This window comes from Toxorhynchites rutilus, chromosome 3 (assembly GCF_029784135.1).
Source record: "Toxorhynchites rutilus septentrionalis strain SRP chromosome 3, ASM2978413v1, whole genome shotgun sequence".
NCBI classification, from domain to species: domain Eukaryota; kingdom Metazoa; phylum Arthropoda; class Insecta; order Diptera; family Culicidae; genus Toxorhynchites; species Toxorhynchites rutilus.
This window is the reverse complement of record NC_073746.1, coordinates 263,685,517-263,705,709: the sequence shown is the minus strand read 5'-3', so window position 1 is coordinate 263,705,709 and position 20,193 is coordinate 263,685,517. Positions and strand designations below refer to the sequence as shown.

Below are 20,193 nucleotides of genomic sequence, written 5' to 3'. Positions count from 1 at the left end.
ATATTTCCTACATTTTGAGTTTTTTTTTGTAAAAAAATCAAGAAAATTTGTTTTGCCCTTTTCAAAAAGTAGTCTGATTTTTTTAATTTCAATGAACAATTGAATAAACTATGGAACGATGAAACAATGTTCTGGTTACGAATTCAGAGGATCTCTAGATGAACCAAATCTCTAGAATTTTCAAAGAGGAAATATGTAGGCTCCTTAACCAAATCACAAATTGATCCCAAATCCATTCATACTGAATCCGAGGAACACGTCCCCCACAGGATGCACGTTGCTGAGTGAAAGTATCGTTTTTCGCTTCGTGGAAAACAAACAAAAAACATGGCAACGCGCGATTCAAACTGGCAGTGCAACTACCGCCGAATAGGTTGTATTCATTCCCAAGTATTGCTCAGAAAATGAGCGAGAAAAAAACAAACAACCGATGGAACCAGATCGGTGCACACACAAACCGACATCAATTGAATGGGATTAATTTCCTGTCGTACATTTCGTCTGCACAATCAACACACGTAATCCAATTTCGCCGGGAACCAGAACAGGATGCTGTCGCCGCCATGGTGACAACAAAAGCCACCAAGCGCTCGCTCGTGTGCCTATCGCCTTGAGTGCCGGCATGTGAGCGAGAACTACCGCAAATATTCACCGGATTTGTTGCTGTTCAGGTGCCTAGACAGAGAGTGTAGATGCAGACGAACACACACAAACCAAACCGGTGGCTGTCAAAATGTTTGGACAAACGCTGTCAAAACTCATCACAGCGCGACAATATCCTCAAATTCTTTTATTCAGCAGCACAAAACAACCCTCTGGAATCGGAGGTTATGACCGAATGAACGAACATCTTTAACACAAAAGGCGAGGGCTCATAATCGCTGTCGTCGTCTCGCTTGCAGAGCATAATAACCAGCGATGATGATTCCTTTTCATGATTTCCCTCGTCCACGGGAATGTCTTACGGACCTCTCCTCGGCTTCAATTAGAAATGAGCAATGAGTGTTTCAAAGATATATCAAACCGCAACGAGCGCGGAGAGAAGCCTGCAGACACACAGTTCCGTATCGTTGGTAAGGCTTCACTTTTGATATAATATTTTAATAAAATAGTACGTTCATTCATCTCTTTTTTGTGCATTAATAAAGAAGCATCATTCTGTAGACGTAGGCAAAACGGGAGAGTGTATGCAACGAAGAAGATATTGTGGTTTCGTCTAGCAATATCATGTTTCCTGGTTCGGAAGAGGGGAATTCCCACATTTTGAACGGTTTGAAGAATGGACACACATAGATGGGGTTTCGGTGTGCTCCCGTGGCCGAGTGGTTAGCGTCATAACTAACATGCCGGGTGTTCGGGTTCGATTCCCGTTCTGGTTGGGGGAATTTTTCGTCAAAGAAATTTCCTCCGACTTGTACTGTGATCACGCGTATTCTAGAGCTTGCCACTCAGAATGCATTGCAAGGCGTGTCATTTGGCATAGAAATCTCAACTAAGTACTAATAAAAATGACGCAAGTAATACTACGTTGAGACGGCGAAGTTCCTCTAGGAACGTTAGTGCCATTAAAGAAGAAGAAGAAGATGGGGTTTCGCAGCCGTAGAAAGTGCAATGAATGGGTTGCTTATGGGAATTTTCTGTCAATTGTGCACATACCCTTGTGTGGACTATGCGAGTCATCTGTTAGTGACTTCCTCAAATATGAAATGGCACAATTCGAGTCCTCGGGATACAAAGAAATCGAAGTGTCTGACCCTGATAGCTGTAGGCCTCACCAGTATGAGTATTATCTAAGTTGGGCGTAGGGTAGAAGTACTAATTATAGTAATATAAGTGAGTTTTTATTAGGTCAACAAACATAACTTATTTTTCGTGTCCCTAATATGTTTTTGGTGCAGGACTACGTCTAGCAGGAAGATATAGGGGGTAAAGTGAAAATCTAAACACTGAACATGGAAGAAACAATGAAAAATTTGTTCTAGCATATATTCAACTGTTTTGCTCGATACCATCGAATATATCGCCCACTGTTGAGTTCCTGGAGAGAAGCAAAACATTTTATGTGGGGAGTAATCAGTAGTACATGTTAATGTTGAGTCTGAGAGTCAATTTTATTGCTTCGCTGCTTTGGGAATCGTTGACGTTGTCAGTACAAGCATTAAGTTTGGTTGAATTATATTTACACAGTATAGGAATATGAATAAGAAGCAGCAGTACAGAGTAGCCATTTAGTTGTAAAAGTATTCCTTCTTTTCCATTGTTCAGATAGACCGGACTGCGGAGACAGTTGCTATGATCATTATTGTGTTATTAATACCACAACAGCCAGATGTTTCTTGTTGCAAGCAGCATAGCTTGTATGGGCGGAGAGAGGCCAGAACTCCGACCGTGAATCGATATCCATCACTGATGATTGTTTGCGTGAACGTAGTTATTCTATAACAACGCAAAGATGGTCAATTGAGGGACCTGAGATTTGAACTCACGATGGTTCGCTTATGAATATTTCGTTCGAAATGCATATTTAGTGTAGTACGCGCATTGACACAAAGAAATAAATTGCGACATATCGCCAGCTTGTATACTGTTCTTGCGAGGGTAAGAATGCATTATGAATAAACCATTTTCCACTGATATCGCAGAATCACGCAAAATATCGGCCCTTTCCAGGGCCTTTAAAATCAACTATCAATAAGTTGTATTAAAATTTTAAAGTATTCTAAAATAATATTTGAAGTGATAAACAAGCGTATTGAATAAAATAATTTTGTAGGTCTAAGCCAACAATACTGACGTGTGCTATACACTCTATATTTTTTGCCAGAATTTTTAGAAAATGGAAATTTTTTTCGATGCCGGACGACTTCAAAATGCATGAAACGAGATTTGGTATCATCTCGAAAAAACAAAAATTTGCCCCAAAATCGATATTTTAGAACTTAGCCTGAGAAACGATGAAGGTATGGAAAAAACAAACATTATCGAATTTAGAGAACCGACCATGTACGTTTTGTTTATTAGCCCAAAACAATTAAAGCCTGTCCAAGTTAAATTTCGGACACTTTTCTTTCAGTGTAGTTTCTGAAATATTTCAATAATCAATGAAATATTTCATTTACATGACAGCTGAAACCCTACTCTTCGTTTCGATGTCCAACATGTTTACATTCTTCTTCAGTTTGATAAAATGGCGTCGAATCAAGTGGAAGTACGCAAACGCATTTTGCACGAATGGCAGCAAAATCCAACACTGTCGGTACGCGAAAAAGCTAAAACTGCCGAAGAGTACCGTGTTTAGTGTGTACGAATCGGACAGGCTTTACCTGTACAAAATTTCAGCTTAATCGGACATGATTCAGGGGTGCCTCAAAGCTCTCAATGTTTTGATTTCCCCCCTTAGAAGATGTTCGAGAATCAAAAAATCAAAACTTTGAGCGCTTTGAGGCACCCCTAAATCATATCCGATTGAGCTAAAAATTTGCAAAGGTCATTTTTTTGGGGCCAATAAACAAAATGTACATGGACGGTTTTTGAAATTCGATGATGATTTTTTTCCATACATCCATTGCCACCCTAATGTACACATGTTTTCTTGAATCAGACGCCCGGAATATTTCCAAGGCCTGTTGTTTTGTATAGACATTTCAACTTATAAAATATAAAATAAAAAACAACTAACTAATAAAAAAAATAAAAAGTGATACAACGTTGTTATCTATGACATCGTATGTATTAGCTCACATGAAAGATTGGTGTATTCAAGCTGTCGTAAGACTAACATAATAGCAAAGTACATGTTCCACGATTTTTTTTCCCGAACGTGACTTTTGAATTAAATCTTACGAAACTTTGAGGGAACGTGTATAATAAAACAAATAAAAAATGTGTAGCAGTACTTTTTTTTAAACTAACTTATTAACGCGTTATGCAATTCTTTGGAAGAAACCCGATATGGCATAACAGAGATTTCGTAAAAATTATTGAAGCAAAAATATTATCAAAAGATTAACAAATGGCGATTACGTCGGCTGGGAAACTTTGCGCCGATTACACCTCGAATTCATCTGATACAATCGGAACTTTTCCCTCCCATGCTGTGTGCACCGGTTGATGGCTAGAGTAGCCCAGCCCCGTGAATAACAATATTTATGACTCGAACACGACCACATTTTCCCGTGAACCAAAAGCCCACCGCAAAACTGACACGGACACGAGAAAGGGATTCGGTTACACAACGCTGCAGTAACGGCAGCGGCACCCCCTGCGGCAGTTCGAGATGTTCGGCCGTTCGAAGGGAAAAAGTTCGACCGCCTCCAGCCCACCCCCTCCTTGTTGTGGACACAAGCGAGGATGGAGTGCGAAGCGAATTATGATTGGCGTGTGACGATCAAATTTCGTGTCTGTGTAATAATGCTGTCAAACATGTTTATTTCCAGGTACCTATTCCCCCTCGGCTCGCTCCATACGAAGATTGGGGGAGTTCAAGGTGTGTCCTGCTGTTACCGAAAGCTGCTCATTCACTGTCGGACAGTTGCTTGTAAGAGGCGCGCCAAAACTAATTAAGGCAGGCAGGATTCTCCCGTGGTCATCGCTCCTTCCGCTGACCTCAGCTGCCAGGGTGGGTTGAAATGAATATCGCTCAAATTTATCGAATTGGGAAACAGTGCCGAAACTGACAGAACGATGGCTTGACACGAAAGCCGTCGCCAGAACGGATGTCAACCGGAACGGGTTGGAATTCCTGAAGGCCAGCGCATTTCTTCGCAGTGCGTGTCTCATGATCACAAACAATTCCAGTGAAATAAAATTTGGACTCGTCATAAATCTAACAATTGTGATGCATTCCTACGAAACTACCGGTGCTCAACGGTTAAGAAGCCCTCCCGCACAAAACACATTAAGATCTAGATCGACCATTGTCACATTCCTAGCACGAATTGAAATTTCAACGCTTTTCGAAATTACCATTCAAATTGGCTCTTCTTCAGAGAAACTACGAACACTTTTGGAATAGATAGGTAAGAAGAAAAATCCGACAATAAAACCGTCAACCACTTGAAATTGGATCCGTGGAACTATGCCAACAACAAGCAACGAATAGAAGAAATTATTCTCACACAACATTTTTTTTCTTTCCAATTTCATTTTCCAACCATCTTCACTTCATGCTCCTTTTAAGATTCGTCTCAATTCTCTCGGCGCATGGTGCTGACGGTGACATTATGATTATGTTTATTGTCATTACGATTATATCTAGTATCTTGATTTAAAGCCAGTGCTCTCTCTTCGCACGATCTTGTCCCTCGTTTGGGATCCAAGCATAATTGGAAACAGTTTAGATTATCGTTCGAAATATTCTCTACTCTTCGGCTTCGAATATTTAAAGCGCTGCACACTTATGACTCTATATCTGAAACCAGATCGTGCACATGTGTGTTCGTGTGAGTAAGCCAGTCATGCTCACGAGGATGAGAAGCAAAATATGTCATTTTAAGTTATTCAATTTCAGTTGATTTAATATAATCTGACAAAGCGAATTAATTTTGACGGGAGGTTCGGCTCTTTTCACTCTCCGAAGCATTCCTCGAAACCGCCTCACTACGCGGCGGGAAACACGAGTTTGGAATCGGGTGAACGCGAAAACAAATAGGATTGAAGCGAATTTGATTAGAATGTAATTGAACTTGTCGAAAAGATCTAATTGGTGCCGAGTGTTAACAAATTCAATATTTTGGCTGCTGCTGCGGGGGGGTGGTGGGTGGTTGCAGTAAAGCATTCAAACTATTCGGCGATAGCCTACCTCCATGTTGTGGTGATGATGGTGGTGATGATGCCGTAGCACCAACGGGTGGTGACCTAAGTGCACGTCGGGATCCTCGTACGTCACCGAGTGAGCAGCCGAGACACCTGTTGCGTCCAGATGATGGGAGGGTCCACGGGTTGGCGTCTTGCAGGGTAGGAAGTTCTGAACTTTCCGTTTGTGTCTGCGGAAAATAAATAGAGAAAAGTAAGAAAACAATGAGATGAAATAATATTAATTGCCGCATTGAAATATAATACACAGCCGCGAAGAACGCGAAGCTATGGAGACCTGCTAGCGGCCTGACTCGGCAACTAATTAATGTCGGCGGCGGCCGGAGTGTAACGCTGTTCCTTGTCAGTGGGACAGAACTCTCGACGTTAGAGGCAGTTCAAAGCAAACTTCTAATTTATCAACAGTTGCGCGGTGTCTAGTGTCTCTACGCGTAGGGGCTTTTTTGTCGCCTCCGGCGGCGATGCAGGATATATGACTGTCTCATGCTCGTGATGGATGAAATTAGAGGAGAAAATGAGTTTCATACTCGCTCTAAATTTAGTGCTGTTTTGAAAAGGTTAACGGAGGTCCCACGGGGATTACTAATCACGTTCGGTTGACAGAAATCAATTAAACGCGGTTGCATCCACCGGGGGAGACACTCATGCCAGTGTTATGTGCGGCGAAGAATCTGGCACAATAAACAAATGTATACTTTATAGGTTGTGCGGCTTTAATGTTTGTGAAAAGCTGACATTTATTGAAGATTCTGGTGGAATCAATTCACAAGAGATATCGAAACGTAAATAAAGCTATATGATTCATATGTACATTTTCTTTTACTTCTGTATTATAGTGAATTTAAACCTTTTGGCTAGTTCGTCACTCGGATCACGGCTTTACTTCTATTTCGAAGGAAGAATGTCGGGAGTGAGAATTTAACACGTGACCTTTAGCGTGAGAAGTACGGATGTTAACCGCTACGCAGGATTGTCTCCCCTACACATGTACACTAGGGTGCCAATGAAAATGGTCATCTCGAGTTTCAAAAAGTTACCCCATAAAAAATGATCACCACCTCGAAAAAACACCCTATGCAAAATATCAGCTCAATCAGACTTAAGGGAGAGTGGCGCAAAGCGTTCAAAGTTTGAGTTTTTTGAAAATCGAAAAATCACTCAAGGGGGGAGTTAATGAGATCGGGGTTTTCGAAAAAAAATTTTTGATGCCAAATGTCTTTAAATGGCATGAAACGTCGAGATCTAGTGTCATCTGCGAAACGAAAAGTATGGTTTAGGGTGCCAATAGAAATAGTTATCTCAATTTTTCATTCGGAACTTGCTACGAAATGTTGATTTACGCAATAATATACCCTATGCAAAATATTAGCTCATTCGAACTTCATTTACTGGTGTCACAAACGTTGAAATTAGAGTTTTTTTGAAAAACGAAAAATCACCGAAAATCGTGGTTTTGAAAAAAAAATTTGGATGCCAAATGTCTTGAAATTTCCGTCTGAGAAATTGATTTTTGAAAAAAAAAGTTAATTTCGATTGTTTGAGCAAACAATTAACATTTTATCTCATCGAAAACTTCCAAACTTTCAAAGAATGTACTATATCGATATGTATGTGCGAAAAGTGGTTTAAACGATTCAGAAGCAATGATTCTGATGGTGATGATAAAGAACATGCATTTCCACCTTGTTTATTTATTTGGTGCAACAAAAGTGAATACTCTTATTCTGGTTAAGGTTCTAAATCATCCACTAATTTTTGGTTCAATATTTGTGAATGTTAAGTAGCATGACACAAAATGATTCATTGGAAATTGAAGGATCTCCAGACACTGGCCTTGCCGGAGAACAACTTATTGAGACGAACGTTGTCTCCGCCCAGAGAGGCATCTGAGCAAAGTTCCAGAGTTGAGGATTGAGTAGACTGGCTACCCAATGTAGTGAAGATGAGATCGAATATAGTCAAAAGTTTAACCTATACTGATCGATGGTTTATTTGAGTCTGACTCTGTTCTTAACATTTCGTGCCCTATTTATACGATTGGCTGCGACAGCAAATCGATGCGGTATATACCGATTTCTCCGGAGCATTCGACAAAATCAACCACAACATCGCTGTAGCTGAACTTCAACATCTTGGTTTTAATGGTCCCTTCTTATTCTAGCTACGGTCTTATCTCACTGATCGTATTATGTCGGTGAAAATTGGAGACACTATATCTTCTCATTTTCGTGTAACGTCTGGTGTTCCGCAAGGGAGCCACCTCGGCCCATATATTTTTCTGCTATACCTTAATGACATTAATTTTCGTCTGAAGTGCCTGAAGCTCTCCTACGCCGATGACTTCAAGTTGTTTTTTTCGCGTGAATTCCACTGGAGATGCGGAGTTTCTGCAAGAGCAGCTAAATATTTTTGCTGAATGGTGCGCAACGAATAGAATGATCTTAAATCCATCCAAATGTTCGGTTATTTCGTTTTCTCGAAAGCGCACATTGATAAGCTTTGAAGATAGACTGCACGGTGAAATTTTGAGACGTGTGGACATTATCAAAGACCTTGGAGTTATGTTAGACTCTAAACTAACCTTTCGTAATCATATAGCTTACATCACTTCTAAAGCGTTCAAAGCCCTCGGCTTTATTTTCCGTGTCACGAAGCAATTTACAGATGTACATTGCATCAAAGCCCTATATTGTGCTCTGGTTCGGTCCATTCTAGAATATGCTTGTGTTGTATGTTCACCATATTACCAAAATAGTGTACAACGTATTGAGTCGATTCAGCGAAAATTTGTTCGATTTTCCTTGCGTAATCTGCCATTGAATTCCATTGAATCTGCCCAGCTACGAGGATCGCTGGAGTCTCATTGGATTGGATTCATTGGGCTCTCGAAGGAATGTTGCCTAAGCGATTTTTGTATCTGATATTATTTTATAAAATATCGATTGCCCCGAATTGCTATACTTATTTAATTTTAACATTAGTCGTCGCAATTTGCGTACCCGTCACTATTTGTACCTTCCACTACTCGAACAAATTACGACTACAATGAACCCGTAACCAGTATGTGTCATGTGTTCAATCTTTGTAGTTCGTGTTTTGATTATCACCTTTCCCGTTCGTCCCTCAAAGTGCTCTATTCTGTTGTTCTTAAGTAGTTATAAGGTTATAGTTTTAATATTTAGTTATCTAGTTTTATTATTAGTTTTTATTTTATAATTAATTCTCGGTCATTAGGGCAAACATGTTAAGCCTGTTGATGTTTGTAAATAAAATAAAATAAAATAAAATAAAATAAAAAAATTGTCATTTTAGTAGCGTTTGTTTGGATTGCTGGAATATTCGCTATAACACAATTGCGTGTTGTATAGCGGGCTCGTTTCTATCCGTTCCTGGCCTTTTGACAATTCGCTTGTTATTGTTTGTGATTTTTATGATTGTCTATATGTTACTTTGTAGTGCTGTTGTGTTTCGAGAGGTGCAAATAATGTGTATCAGGTTTTGTTCCGTGTTGAAAAGGTAAGTAACAATAAATATTCAGATATACAGAATCACTAATTACTCTTCATTTGCAGGTGTGGATTCAGGTTCTACCGCTGCGGACTCCGTCGTGTTATTAGTGTTTTGTTTTTAGATTTTTTGGTAGTTTTTCAGTAGTTCAGTTTTCGTATAACATGATGTGTTAATAAATTTTGTGTAACGATTGATCTCGACTGTTCGGACTGGGCCGTAACAAACGTAAAAGCAGAGTATTTGCAAATTCGATTACAGGTGCCAGCGAGCAGTCACTATCGAATCACGGTGTTATTTTGTCGCAACTTCAAACCCAAGTTGGAATTGATACAAAGCGTCGGTTTCAATGCCGTCTGGTGGAGAGCGTTCGTGTATTTTTGCATCACACGCATACATTTTAGTTGAATTTTCATGCGTTGCTAAAAGAGGATTGAAATATTTACCACCAAGCGGTTTTAATGAAAACATCGCAAAAGACGAACGATAGGTCCTGGAGAATTTGTGTTAGATGATAGACGGAATCTGAAACTTAGGCTCACCGAACTATTTTGAATTGCTTGTTAACTATTCCTTATTGTAATATTCGTTTGGAATGTTAGTGTCTTATATTAAATATTAAATGTAAAAATAAATTGTATGTGAACTATGCGTACTGTTGTGAATTCTGTAAAAATGATTTGATTTTGTTAAATTTAAGAAGTCCTGTTACCCATCCACATCTATGTGAGGGAAAAGCCATTGGAAATTCGAAGGAAGATCTCACAGCTTCACTTCCTCAATTCAACAGCATTTGATTCTTGGTTGTGTTTCAGAAAATTTGTTAAGGAGGTACAGGTCGGACTCGATTATATATAATCGCTATTTCTCTTACAACGTTAATTTTCGAATCCAATACATAATCGAATCACAAAAAAGCTATTTTTCTATTAATGTTTGACATTCATACATTAATGAAAAAATTGTTTTCTTGAGATTCGATTATGTATAGGATTTGAAAATAATTGTTGAAAAAAAATGGTCGACTATATATAATCGAGTCCGACCTGTATTCCAGTGAAGAGGCACGAGTTTCGGAAGTTTTTCTGAGCTCTGAGCAACTAAAACAAAGAATGTTTTTGCTATTTATTATTTACTTATTTGTTTTTATTTGTTTTTTTTTCAGTTGCATTGTTAAAAGATAAACAATGCAACTGGAACAATATATTTAAAATTAGAATAGTTACAAGCTGAAAAAGTGAGGGGATTAAAAAAAGTTGCACGCCATGAACACGATTCCAGCCTTTCTGGTTATCTTGAACAGAAAAATTTGACAGACTTTGAATCAGTGAAGATGCCGCTATGGTAAAACTTCGTACAATTTAAAAAAGAATGTTTTCGCCAAATCGCTTCTTAACAAGTTTTTTATGAAATTTTTTGAAAATATTAAAATTTAAAAACTTCAGAGATCTAAACAAAAAAAAAAGTTTTTTTTGAATTTCTAGACTAGATACTCCCTTAGTGTACTTGGATAACTGTTTCCGAAGCTGTCTGATGAGTCCTCGTAGCAAGAAAATTCTAAAATATAATCTTTGTTATAGTATACCGCTTAACTTTCTCCTCTTACTCTTTCAAATTGACTATTTATGAACGAAAAATGCTGATGCTCATTTCGCGATGTATAATTTTGAACGATTGTTTTAGAATAAAATTTTTGTGATTTTCGTTATATGTATTTTGTTGCTGTTTCGTTGATGTTTACTAAAATATTTTTTTCTATAATGTTTTTCATGGAAAAATAACCTTGTATGAAAAAGTATGCTTGAATAAATCCTCGTTTTTTTCTGCAGGCGATGTTATGAGAACGCATGCGTATAATTTAGATGGCGGCACATTCATAGAAAAGTGCTACAAACAAGATTAAACAGGCTTTCAGTATATCATTATTCCTAGGACGTTCTCCGCCGCCGGACGTTGAAATATTTGAAAAAAAAATTACAACACGCTGAATCAATAAATACATTGTGGATTTTTTTTTTGTGAAGGTGTTCCCCCGTTTACCTGTGAAAAATAAAGAAGATGTAAAGTAAGGTGTTCCGGCCTAGAATCATAAAATAAATAATTGACTCCATCGCCATGTATACATCATATGTACATCCTACTTTCAGGATTTCTTTCCGACGAGTGCTTTAGAATTTGCGTTCACCACAATGAATCTCGATACACAGCTCTTTCCACCGACAATCATCTCTTCCATGATAATTACAGGAGAACCACTTTATAGAGGCAACCCTTCTGGCCCCGAGTATCATGTCTACATTCCTATTCTTCCCCTGGTGACTGAAAGGAATTCCCTCCGGAGATTACTCAACAATGAAAGATGCATATTTATGAGCAATCATTCACAGAGAGAGACAGAGAGAGAGAGAGATAGAGATAGAGAGAGAGAGATAGAGATAGAGAGAGAGAGAAAGAGAAAAAGAGAGAAAGAGAGAAAGAAAGAGAGAGGAAGAGATAGAGAAAGAGAGGGAGAGAGAGAGAGAGAGAGAGAGAGAGAGAGAGAGCGAAGATTGAGATTATCCCTTCCGTGTATGAAATACAACACACTCCTTGCACTCCTTGGTTGAACCGACGACACCCTCTTTCCATATCACTAACCTGTCCATTTCCTCAAAAATTGTTTGCCCCTAATCTCGGGTAAATCGCAAGTAATCGGTCGAATCTCAAAACGTTTCGAATCAAGGTACAATTCTGCATTTCATCCTTAGAAATAAACGAATTGTAAATATTTATTTTTTCAAGAACCAACAATGTTGAGGGGTTCTTGAAAACATAAATATTTACAATTCGTTTATCGTTAACCAACGTACTTAACTTCCTTTTGCATTTAATACAAGCTAGATTTTCCATTCTTCCTTGTTTATTTCATAGATACTTCAAACTTTTGTGTTTCAGTCGTCTCTAGCCTTGAGAGGGGCCCTTGTGGAAAGAAAACTACTCCATTACTCTTGTTTTACCTATCTTAAGAATGACAATCCATTTACGCTCGATGCTCGCCGGCAACGATGTTGCTCCGATGGCCACCAAACGAGAACTGGCTAGATTTTATTTTCGGAGCATGATTTATCAATTAACGCACAATTATTTGCTAATTTTTTATTTTCAAGAAGACAAACATATCAACAAATCCGTGGTTTTGTATTCACTTATTTTACTGTTTCTTACAGTTAGGAGTCATATTCAGGCAAAACATTTTATGATTTAGTCAAGGATATCAAGCCTACTATTGTCGAAATAATTGAAAACGTGCTTCGATCGGGAAGATTCACCAAGCATATATTATTCATAAGCTTATTATTCGACGAAGGGTCTTTACTTTGTGGAACGGATAGAATCGTGACGTAGGACTGTGATTGTTAGGATATTAAATTTAGTTCTGTTTACTTTGAAAGATGAAATCAAACTCGATGAGACTTTCATTGGCAATCAGTTATTGATTCATTGATTTCTCTTGTGTCTCACATTGTTTAATGTTATTTAACTATTTTCACTATTTTTATTTAGACCGAAAATCTCTGGATAAATTTTATTGCATAACATATAACACAATAACAATTTTGTGTAATATGCGTTCACTTATCTAACAGATTCCATAGAGTGATATGAACAAATATTGTTAAATTGATCTTGGTATCAATGCATAAAATAAGGCACCGGAATTACTTTTTTTTGTGCTCTAAATTATCATTCAAGAACTTGAGAAATTATAATTTTCCAAGAAATTAATTTTAGTTAATGGTAGGCAGTTGACTGTGGAATAATGCATCCAGAAACAAATTTGTGTCATTTGGATTAGCACTTAGCTGGAGTCCTGGTGTCATATAACGGGTTTTGACTGAATTTTGAGTGGCAGATTCAGTAAAACGCGTATGCAGTAGGTTGGAAGTCGAACGTTGAAGCTTTCTTATTGCTAAAATCCACCAGTATGGACGGGAATCAGACTAAAAACTCCCTTCACGACATGTGTGAATAAATGAATGAATAAAGCCTCCACTTTCACACCACTCAGTCGCTTCCTTGCCTAATTGTAAGAGCAAGGGTTTCCCCCTCTGATCTATAGTACAGAGCATCTAACATCCACGCATGGTCAGTACTAATCCAGACAATTGACTTCTTCCGATCTTTCGACTAACATTTTGTGTCGTGTCGCACATCATAGTCCCACTGGTGGTATCGAACTGACTGGTGGCTACCCAGCGTGTACGAAACGATAACGAGCTAACTTTCATCTCATTTGCCGCTTGACGAACTCCAACGATATATCTCCGTTGGGAAGTTGTCGCCGGGGTGGGACAGAAAAAAATGCGCAAAGAAGCGCATAAAATCAAAATCATATCAAAGCGATATCGGAAGCGGCGGCGATGGACGACGGACCGACGAGAACGATTGGGTGGGCGAAGGCAAAGACAAACCTTCCGGCAAAGATGATGGGGAAAAAAGAGAGTGGTTTGATAAAAAGTCAATCCATTGAGAATGCTTTAGCAATAACCCGACGGAATGGATCCGGTTGGCTGGGAAAGGTGGGGCAGGCACAAATACACCCTAAAGAAGGATGTCAACTCGTCGTTTGTGCGGGGAAAACGCAGGATGAAGAAACTTTTTCCACGAGATACTCCGGGTTTTCGTGTGGCTGTCGGTCTATCATGTGACTCTCGCTTTGATTAGCCATTGATTGAATGTGTTCCGATAGAGAAATTAGTTTCCAGGGAGGAGGAAAACCACTGGGATCCGAGTTTCAGAGAAATGAAAGAAGAGTGGAAATCAAAAATCAAGTGGCAGTGTACTTTCCCATCACTTTTGGGCAAATTTCAACACAGTTCCGAAGCGGAAATTGATACCTATCTCGGCGGAAGGCTAGAAAGGATTGGCTCAGCTCGTTTCGTAGATGTCTATTGGCTTTTCATATTGTGAAGGGATAAATGGGATGAACGTTTCGCGATGATATTTTCCCCGTGAATACCGATAAAAGTTGAGTGGAATTTTTTTTCTTCCTCGAGCATTATAACCTCAAACGCGTCAAGTTGTCAACTCACTTTGATACTGGATGTCCTGGTTGACTGTTTGTCACTGCAGAAGAAAGGATTCAATTAAAAAAGATTAAAACCACGTCCTCCCAGAGGAGGGACCACTGGAATGGATGAACGTGTGGCTGCGAGCGAGAGCGGTTGGCCAAGTGTGTAATCCTTTGATGAAGAACATTTTTAAGATGTTTACCCATTCCAAGTTGAATGTTTACTTTGTCTGGTCCTCTAGCTGTGCTATTTTTCTTACCACTCGTGTTGTTTGTTAGTGTACTTCTTGAACAGAAGCGTGTCTCCTTCGTATTCCACCACTAGATTCAAAAGAGCAACGTTTTGTGTTGGCTAGGATGGATTGAAAAGAATTTGAAATTTAATTTTCTGAAAGAACACCAACAGAATTGTTCTGCTCTTTCTCACACTTCATGAGCGTAGCAAAGGGTTCTCGCTTTAATATTTAATTTTCGAGAACAACTGTAGGTTATATTTGAACACATTTTATCCTGAAATTCTCTTTTTTCCCTCGCCCACAGGGTGTAATTTGGATCGTGTTAGTCCATTTAACCCCTTAGTGACAGAATGGTGAACTTTCAGCTAGGGACACCAAAAAGTGTCGGCTCCTCCTCTCAGCGAGCCCACCGAGCATCGGATGACAAAAGTCCTGACAAGTTCTCTGTTGCGAAGGGGGACGATAGGTGGAAGGTGAAGGGTGAAGTTAAATTCAGTCAGAGCCTTTGCCTTCACACACAGCCACGTAACCTAGCATCTCCCCGAGCGGAGATAAGCTAGAAATTAATAGTTTTTGTCCCCTTAAGCTCTGGCTCTGGAATATACCTTTCCGGGCAATATTTGTTTTTCGGATTAACGACTTGGTCAGCAGCAGAAGCGGCCCGTTGGGATACCCATCTTGCCAAGACGACGAAACGACGAGCTAAATCGGTTCGACAATATTATCCGTAAGTTTTTCTTCCCAAACATGGGAGAAGACAGGTACTATCGGTGGAAATTGGATCAGTCTCTCAGCTTTAATCTATTTAGCCGAGGTAATGGTGCTTTGTGCGAAGTCAGAGCCCGGCGGTTTATCCTTCTCAGCACCTTTGAAGGGGGAATGAGCGTGAAAGTGGTCCCCTGTAGCTGTTAAATTTTCAAAGGACAACGGAAAAACGATGCCGCCCGTGGGAAGGAGGTGGGACGTGAAAAGTGCTCACGAACAAATTTGGGATCGTTAGAAAGGTTTTTCTGAATACGGTAGGCCATTTTTCCTTGGTGATATGAATGTTCAGGGTAAAGTAATGTTTGAATTGGAAGGACAAATATTTGCTTCCACTAATCGAAAAGAATCGATTTTTATTCGTGTACATTTTTGAACGGCGCAAATTAGACGGCCGCTTCGTTTACGGTAATAATTATAAATTAAACATTTATGGAAACTCATCCAATAACTCGACAGTTTCAAGCCGTTAGCAAACGATACTTCGGAAATGAGTTTAAAAACTTTCTCAACGATCAGTTAATGGTTTTCAGACAGTTAGTTTGTTTTCGCTCGGTAAAGGCAAAATAACTCCTGACAGTTGACAACCGCAGATCAACCCCAAACAAATGGCCCCGCATACACACACACACACGGACCCAAAACTCTTCAGACATCAGACTTCGACTAAGAAGATAAAAGACTTCCTGCTAAGAATATCGATTTACTTTCGTGTTGTTGTTTCTGGCGGTGGCGCGGGTACGAGGGGGAATCCGCTTGGTAGATGCAATTTGCAGCTGAAATCTCACCTCTTTCGTCTCTTTTTTATCCGCAAGATAAACATCGGATCAGGCAGAGACACACTCACACGTGACTCTGAGGAGCTGCTCTCGGAAGCGATACTAATAATATTAACAGCAGCCACAATAATAACATCAGCGAGAAGTAAAGCGAGAATCTAAAATAAATATTATTTCAAAATCAATTTCAGCGGAATTTTACCATCCATCATCGGCGGTTTTCAAGCCGCTGCAGCCTCCTCCGAATCCCAGACGCAGGCGAGATCTGCTGAGCTACCGGGTTTAAGATGTGTACCGTCGCGCCGCCCCCTCCTCCGCACACTATTTTCGCCGATCTTAGCGAACATGTTGAGTGGAGATAGATTTGCTGCTGGCGAAAGTGTGACGGCTGGGATTTGGGGGAGGGATCTCAAACCGCGCACCACAACATGCTGACACAAACAGTCAGCATAACTGGAAGCAATGGGTGAACTTTTACAGTCTTTCACCGTGACGTTGCTGTCGCGCTTCTCGCGGCAGTGCGATGTGGGTGTTTTTCGGGAAGCTAACCTCCGCCAAAGATAAACATCGCGTTTGCTACTTTTAATTGGAAGTTTGCCCATACAACGGAAGCGGCGATGGAATTGGATCGTATGGATCTTGCATTTAACCGAAGTGAGTGCAGTTTTGCAGATACGGGATCAAGTTTGGACGAATTTGTTTGAAATTGAATAGTGGACTTTTAAGTGAAACTTTTCATGGATGCGAGTGTTCGATGATGATTATCATACGTCATTCGTTTTTTTGTCCGCAAAATAAAAACTGAAGAAAAAAAAAATTAGTTGCAGTTGTATCTATGATACAACCGCAAGGTTGACGTGGGACTACCGTTGGCTTAGTAAGTATCTGTATTGTATTGATTAAATTATCGATTCGATTAAATTAACGATCCGAAGCACACTGCCAAGACCGTTGAAAAGTTGTTTCAGGATAACGAGGATGACGTTACGGAGTAGCCAGTGCAGTCACCGGATATGAACCCTATAGAGAACCTATGGGAGATCGTGAAAATGTCGTTGTATACGGAGAAGACGAAGAATAAGCATCAACTGTGGGATAAATAAGATCCAAGCTTGTTGGAACGCTTTCCCGGTCACTACGTGCCAGGAGCTGGTGGAATTCATGTCGAATCGGATGCGTGAAGTGATGCGTAACAACGGTATTTCACGGTATGAATTTTCTTGTTTTTATTTTTTTCCATGAATTTAAAAATGAATGACTATTGTTTTAACTACTGATGTTATAAATTTCTTCGAACAATGCAAATAAATTATTATAAATGAATTGAAGCACTGGATTGGATTATTTTTTCTCAAAGTTTTGTCACTTTATTATTTTTTGCTTGAGCAGTGGTTGCAATGTTTTGTCCGACACTGTAAGGGCCTCGTCGGATTTGAACCATTACATGATCGTCGAAATGCTCGCAAACCTATTTCATATGGAATCCGAGAGTGTCTCACGACTGTTGCTCAGAGTTTCTGCAGTAAGTAAATTCCAACATTCCACGACGAAATCGATGGGTAGACAGTTTTATCGAAGTGAAATTTACTTTCACGAATTATGGGTACAATGAGCGTATGTCAGGCATTTGTCGCGAGTTCAATCCGCTAAGTTTCCTCTTCAACTTCGAATTATTTCGTTCGTTACGTGAAGAACGCTACGCCTCCGCACTTATAGAGTTTTTTGCTTAGTAATTCAGTTTAAATTTACATAATTACATAATTCAAAAAATAGTATGTATACTTTGGTTGTACGTATCAATTTCAAGAGGAAGTCAACAAAACTCTTTATTCTTACGATCCCTATTTGACAAAATATTATTTCATGAACTCTTTGAATGACCGTAATCATACCGATGTATGTGGACATATAACCAGTAACTCATTTACAATTATAGCTCAGTGTACTCCCAAAGTAGTACACAAACCGAAACAACATTTTGAAACATCCAAATAGATTGCTGTTCCAAGCGGTACGAAAGTGGGGTTTTATCATCTCCACGGCCGCATTTCCGTTAAACAACATTCGAACTGCGTTTCCTTTGTCGATGGTGCAACGCAATCCACTTTCCCTGTAGACATCGCTGGATGTACGTAATCATAAATCTACACTAGAACCGTAAACACGTCTGAAAAACCCCAGACGAATCCAGAAACAGTAGAATACATACCGACAGCGAGCGCGAGCGCCCTCGGACAAAATTCCCTATCAGTTGCACTTCCGCCAAAACGAAACATAAACATTTTCACGTAAACAAAAGAGTTCGCGAATGCGAGCGCGCGAACTGGTATTAAATCAAAAACATAATCACAGTGCTGACGGTGCGCACCGGGCAATGTTTATGCGTTTGTCATAATTGTTGCCGTGTCGTGATCGCGTTTGCGAACCCGGGGAGTAAATGTTTTGGATGCGAAACAATAGTCTGCAGGGATAATAATGGCTTTCCGCAGAGCGCGAAAAACGGAATGGGAAATTGAATGCCTTCCTATTGAATTAAGATGAAAATAATACGCCTCGGCGGGGAACCGGGATCGAAGCAAGGTACCCAACCCGAGTGGTTTGGGTTTCTCCGACGACAATTTGTCAAAATTCAGTTTCAACAATTTGAAACGCCTCGCGGATTTACATTTTCGGCTCCGGCGAAAGCCACCAAACAATGCTTCACTGTTTCGCGTATCTGAGCATACACCACATCATGGGCGAAAGGGGTGATTTTATTCCCGAGGGTGCCGCAGCCCCGGAAGGTATGAGAGGTTAGCTTGTGTCGAAATATGTAGTCCCGCTCTTCTTCATGCTTCTCGCAGCTTAGCGTACGGCCACAGGAGCACATGTGTGAAAATTGAGGATTTTAACGAGAAATAAGGAGGAAAGGATTTGCGAGGTGGGGTTGATGGTTTTGTTTGGTGAGTTTTGAATCTGAAAGTGTCCGATGCGAAGTTACTGTGTTTTTGTTTCACCATGTCTGTCGTTAGAATATGTAAGGATCTCCCGGTGTATCAAATCTCCCTTTGATTTGTATACAGCTCAAAATAACGATGACAAACGAGAAAGCTTGGCATTCGTGGTTGCAGTGAGGCGCTTTAACATTGAAACATGAAAAAATAGGGATTTGAAACTTAATATCTATGACTTCTGCGCATAATCGTCCCTTTTTCTCTATTTTATAATGTTATGAGATTTACACAAAAAAATCTTTGGGTTCGATCGCAAAAGAAATGTTTGTTGTGTCCACGATTGATTAATAGCTTCACGCGAGTCAAGGCCCGAGCGGAAGCAACGCCACCGTCTTGTCGTGGTGTATTACTGTCAATGATGAATGAAAGATAAACCTGGGAATCTTTCACGAGTTAAATACGTTTTACTTTTGCTGGCCGCGTCGGTCATCCGGTATACTCAAGGTGCTCTGACAGAAGGTAGATTTATTTTCGATGTCATTTTACTCTGTTTCTTTCGGTGTACTCGTACAACATGCATAATTTACATATTCAATTATTTAAATGCACCAATACTTTACGATTTCATAAATCTTTTTTTCTCGCCCTTCGTCTCCGCCGTCCGCCAATCACTTGCCAATGCAATTCGCCTGGCTCTCGACTCCAACGCTGACTAGTCCCCGAGCCGGGTTCCAGTTACTCGCCATCGCAGCAGACAGTCCGTGGTTATAATTTCTCGAGTGGGATTTAATTAAATCTCTTTACATGTTTATTAAACGAATTAAGATATTTGAGATACTTCAATTAGACAATTCAGTTTAGCTTCCTCCGCTCGGCAAAACTGGATGGCTGCTGAATTGTTGTATTTATCGCGTACGCCCTCCTCATACGACCGGGATATCAGTGCGAAACCTTGCAATCCGATTTGTGATCCCGAGAATGAATATTCATGAAGGCGTCTGGCTCGGGTGAGTATTTGTTGCTGTGTGCAACCGCTTTGTTTCCATCCAAATGTTGTTCCAATCCTCCGACACCCAAGTGTCGGAGTGAAAGAAATAGTTTTCCCCCCAGCC

At 39.9% G+C, this 20,193-nt stretch overlaps 1 protein-coding gene across 2 annotated transcripts in view; it reads right to left on the bottom strand.

Moving 5' to 3' along the window:
* LOC129777569 (uncharacterized protein DDB_G0283357) overlaps window positions 1-20,193 on the bottom strand; it is a 230,763-nt gene that overhangs the window by 19,411 nt on the left and 191,159 nt on the right. For both annotated transcript variants that reach the window (XM_055783917.1, XM_055783918.1), the window contains exon 4: window positions 5,801-5,984. In XM_055783917.1, the coding sequence (XP_055639892.1) occupies window positions 5,801-5,984 (184 nt within the window). The remainder of the gene's footprint in view (window positions 1-5,800; window positions 5,985-20,193) is intronic.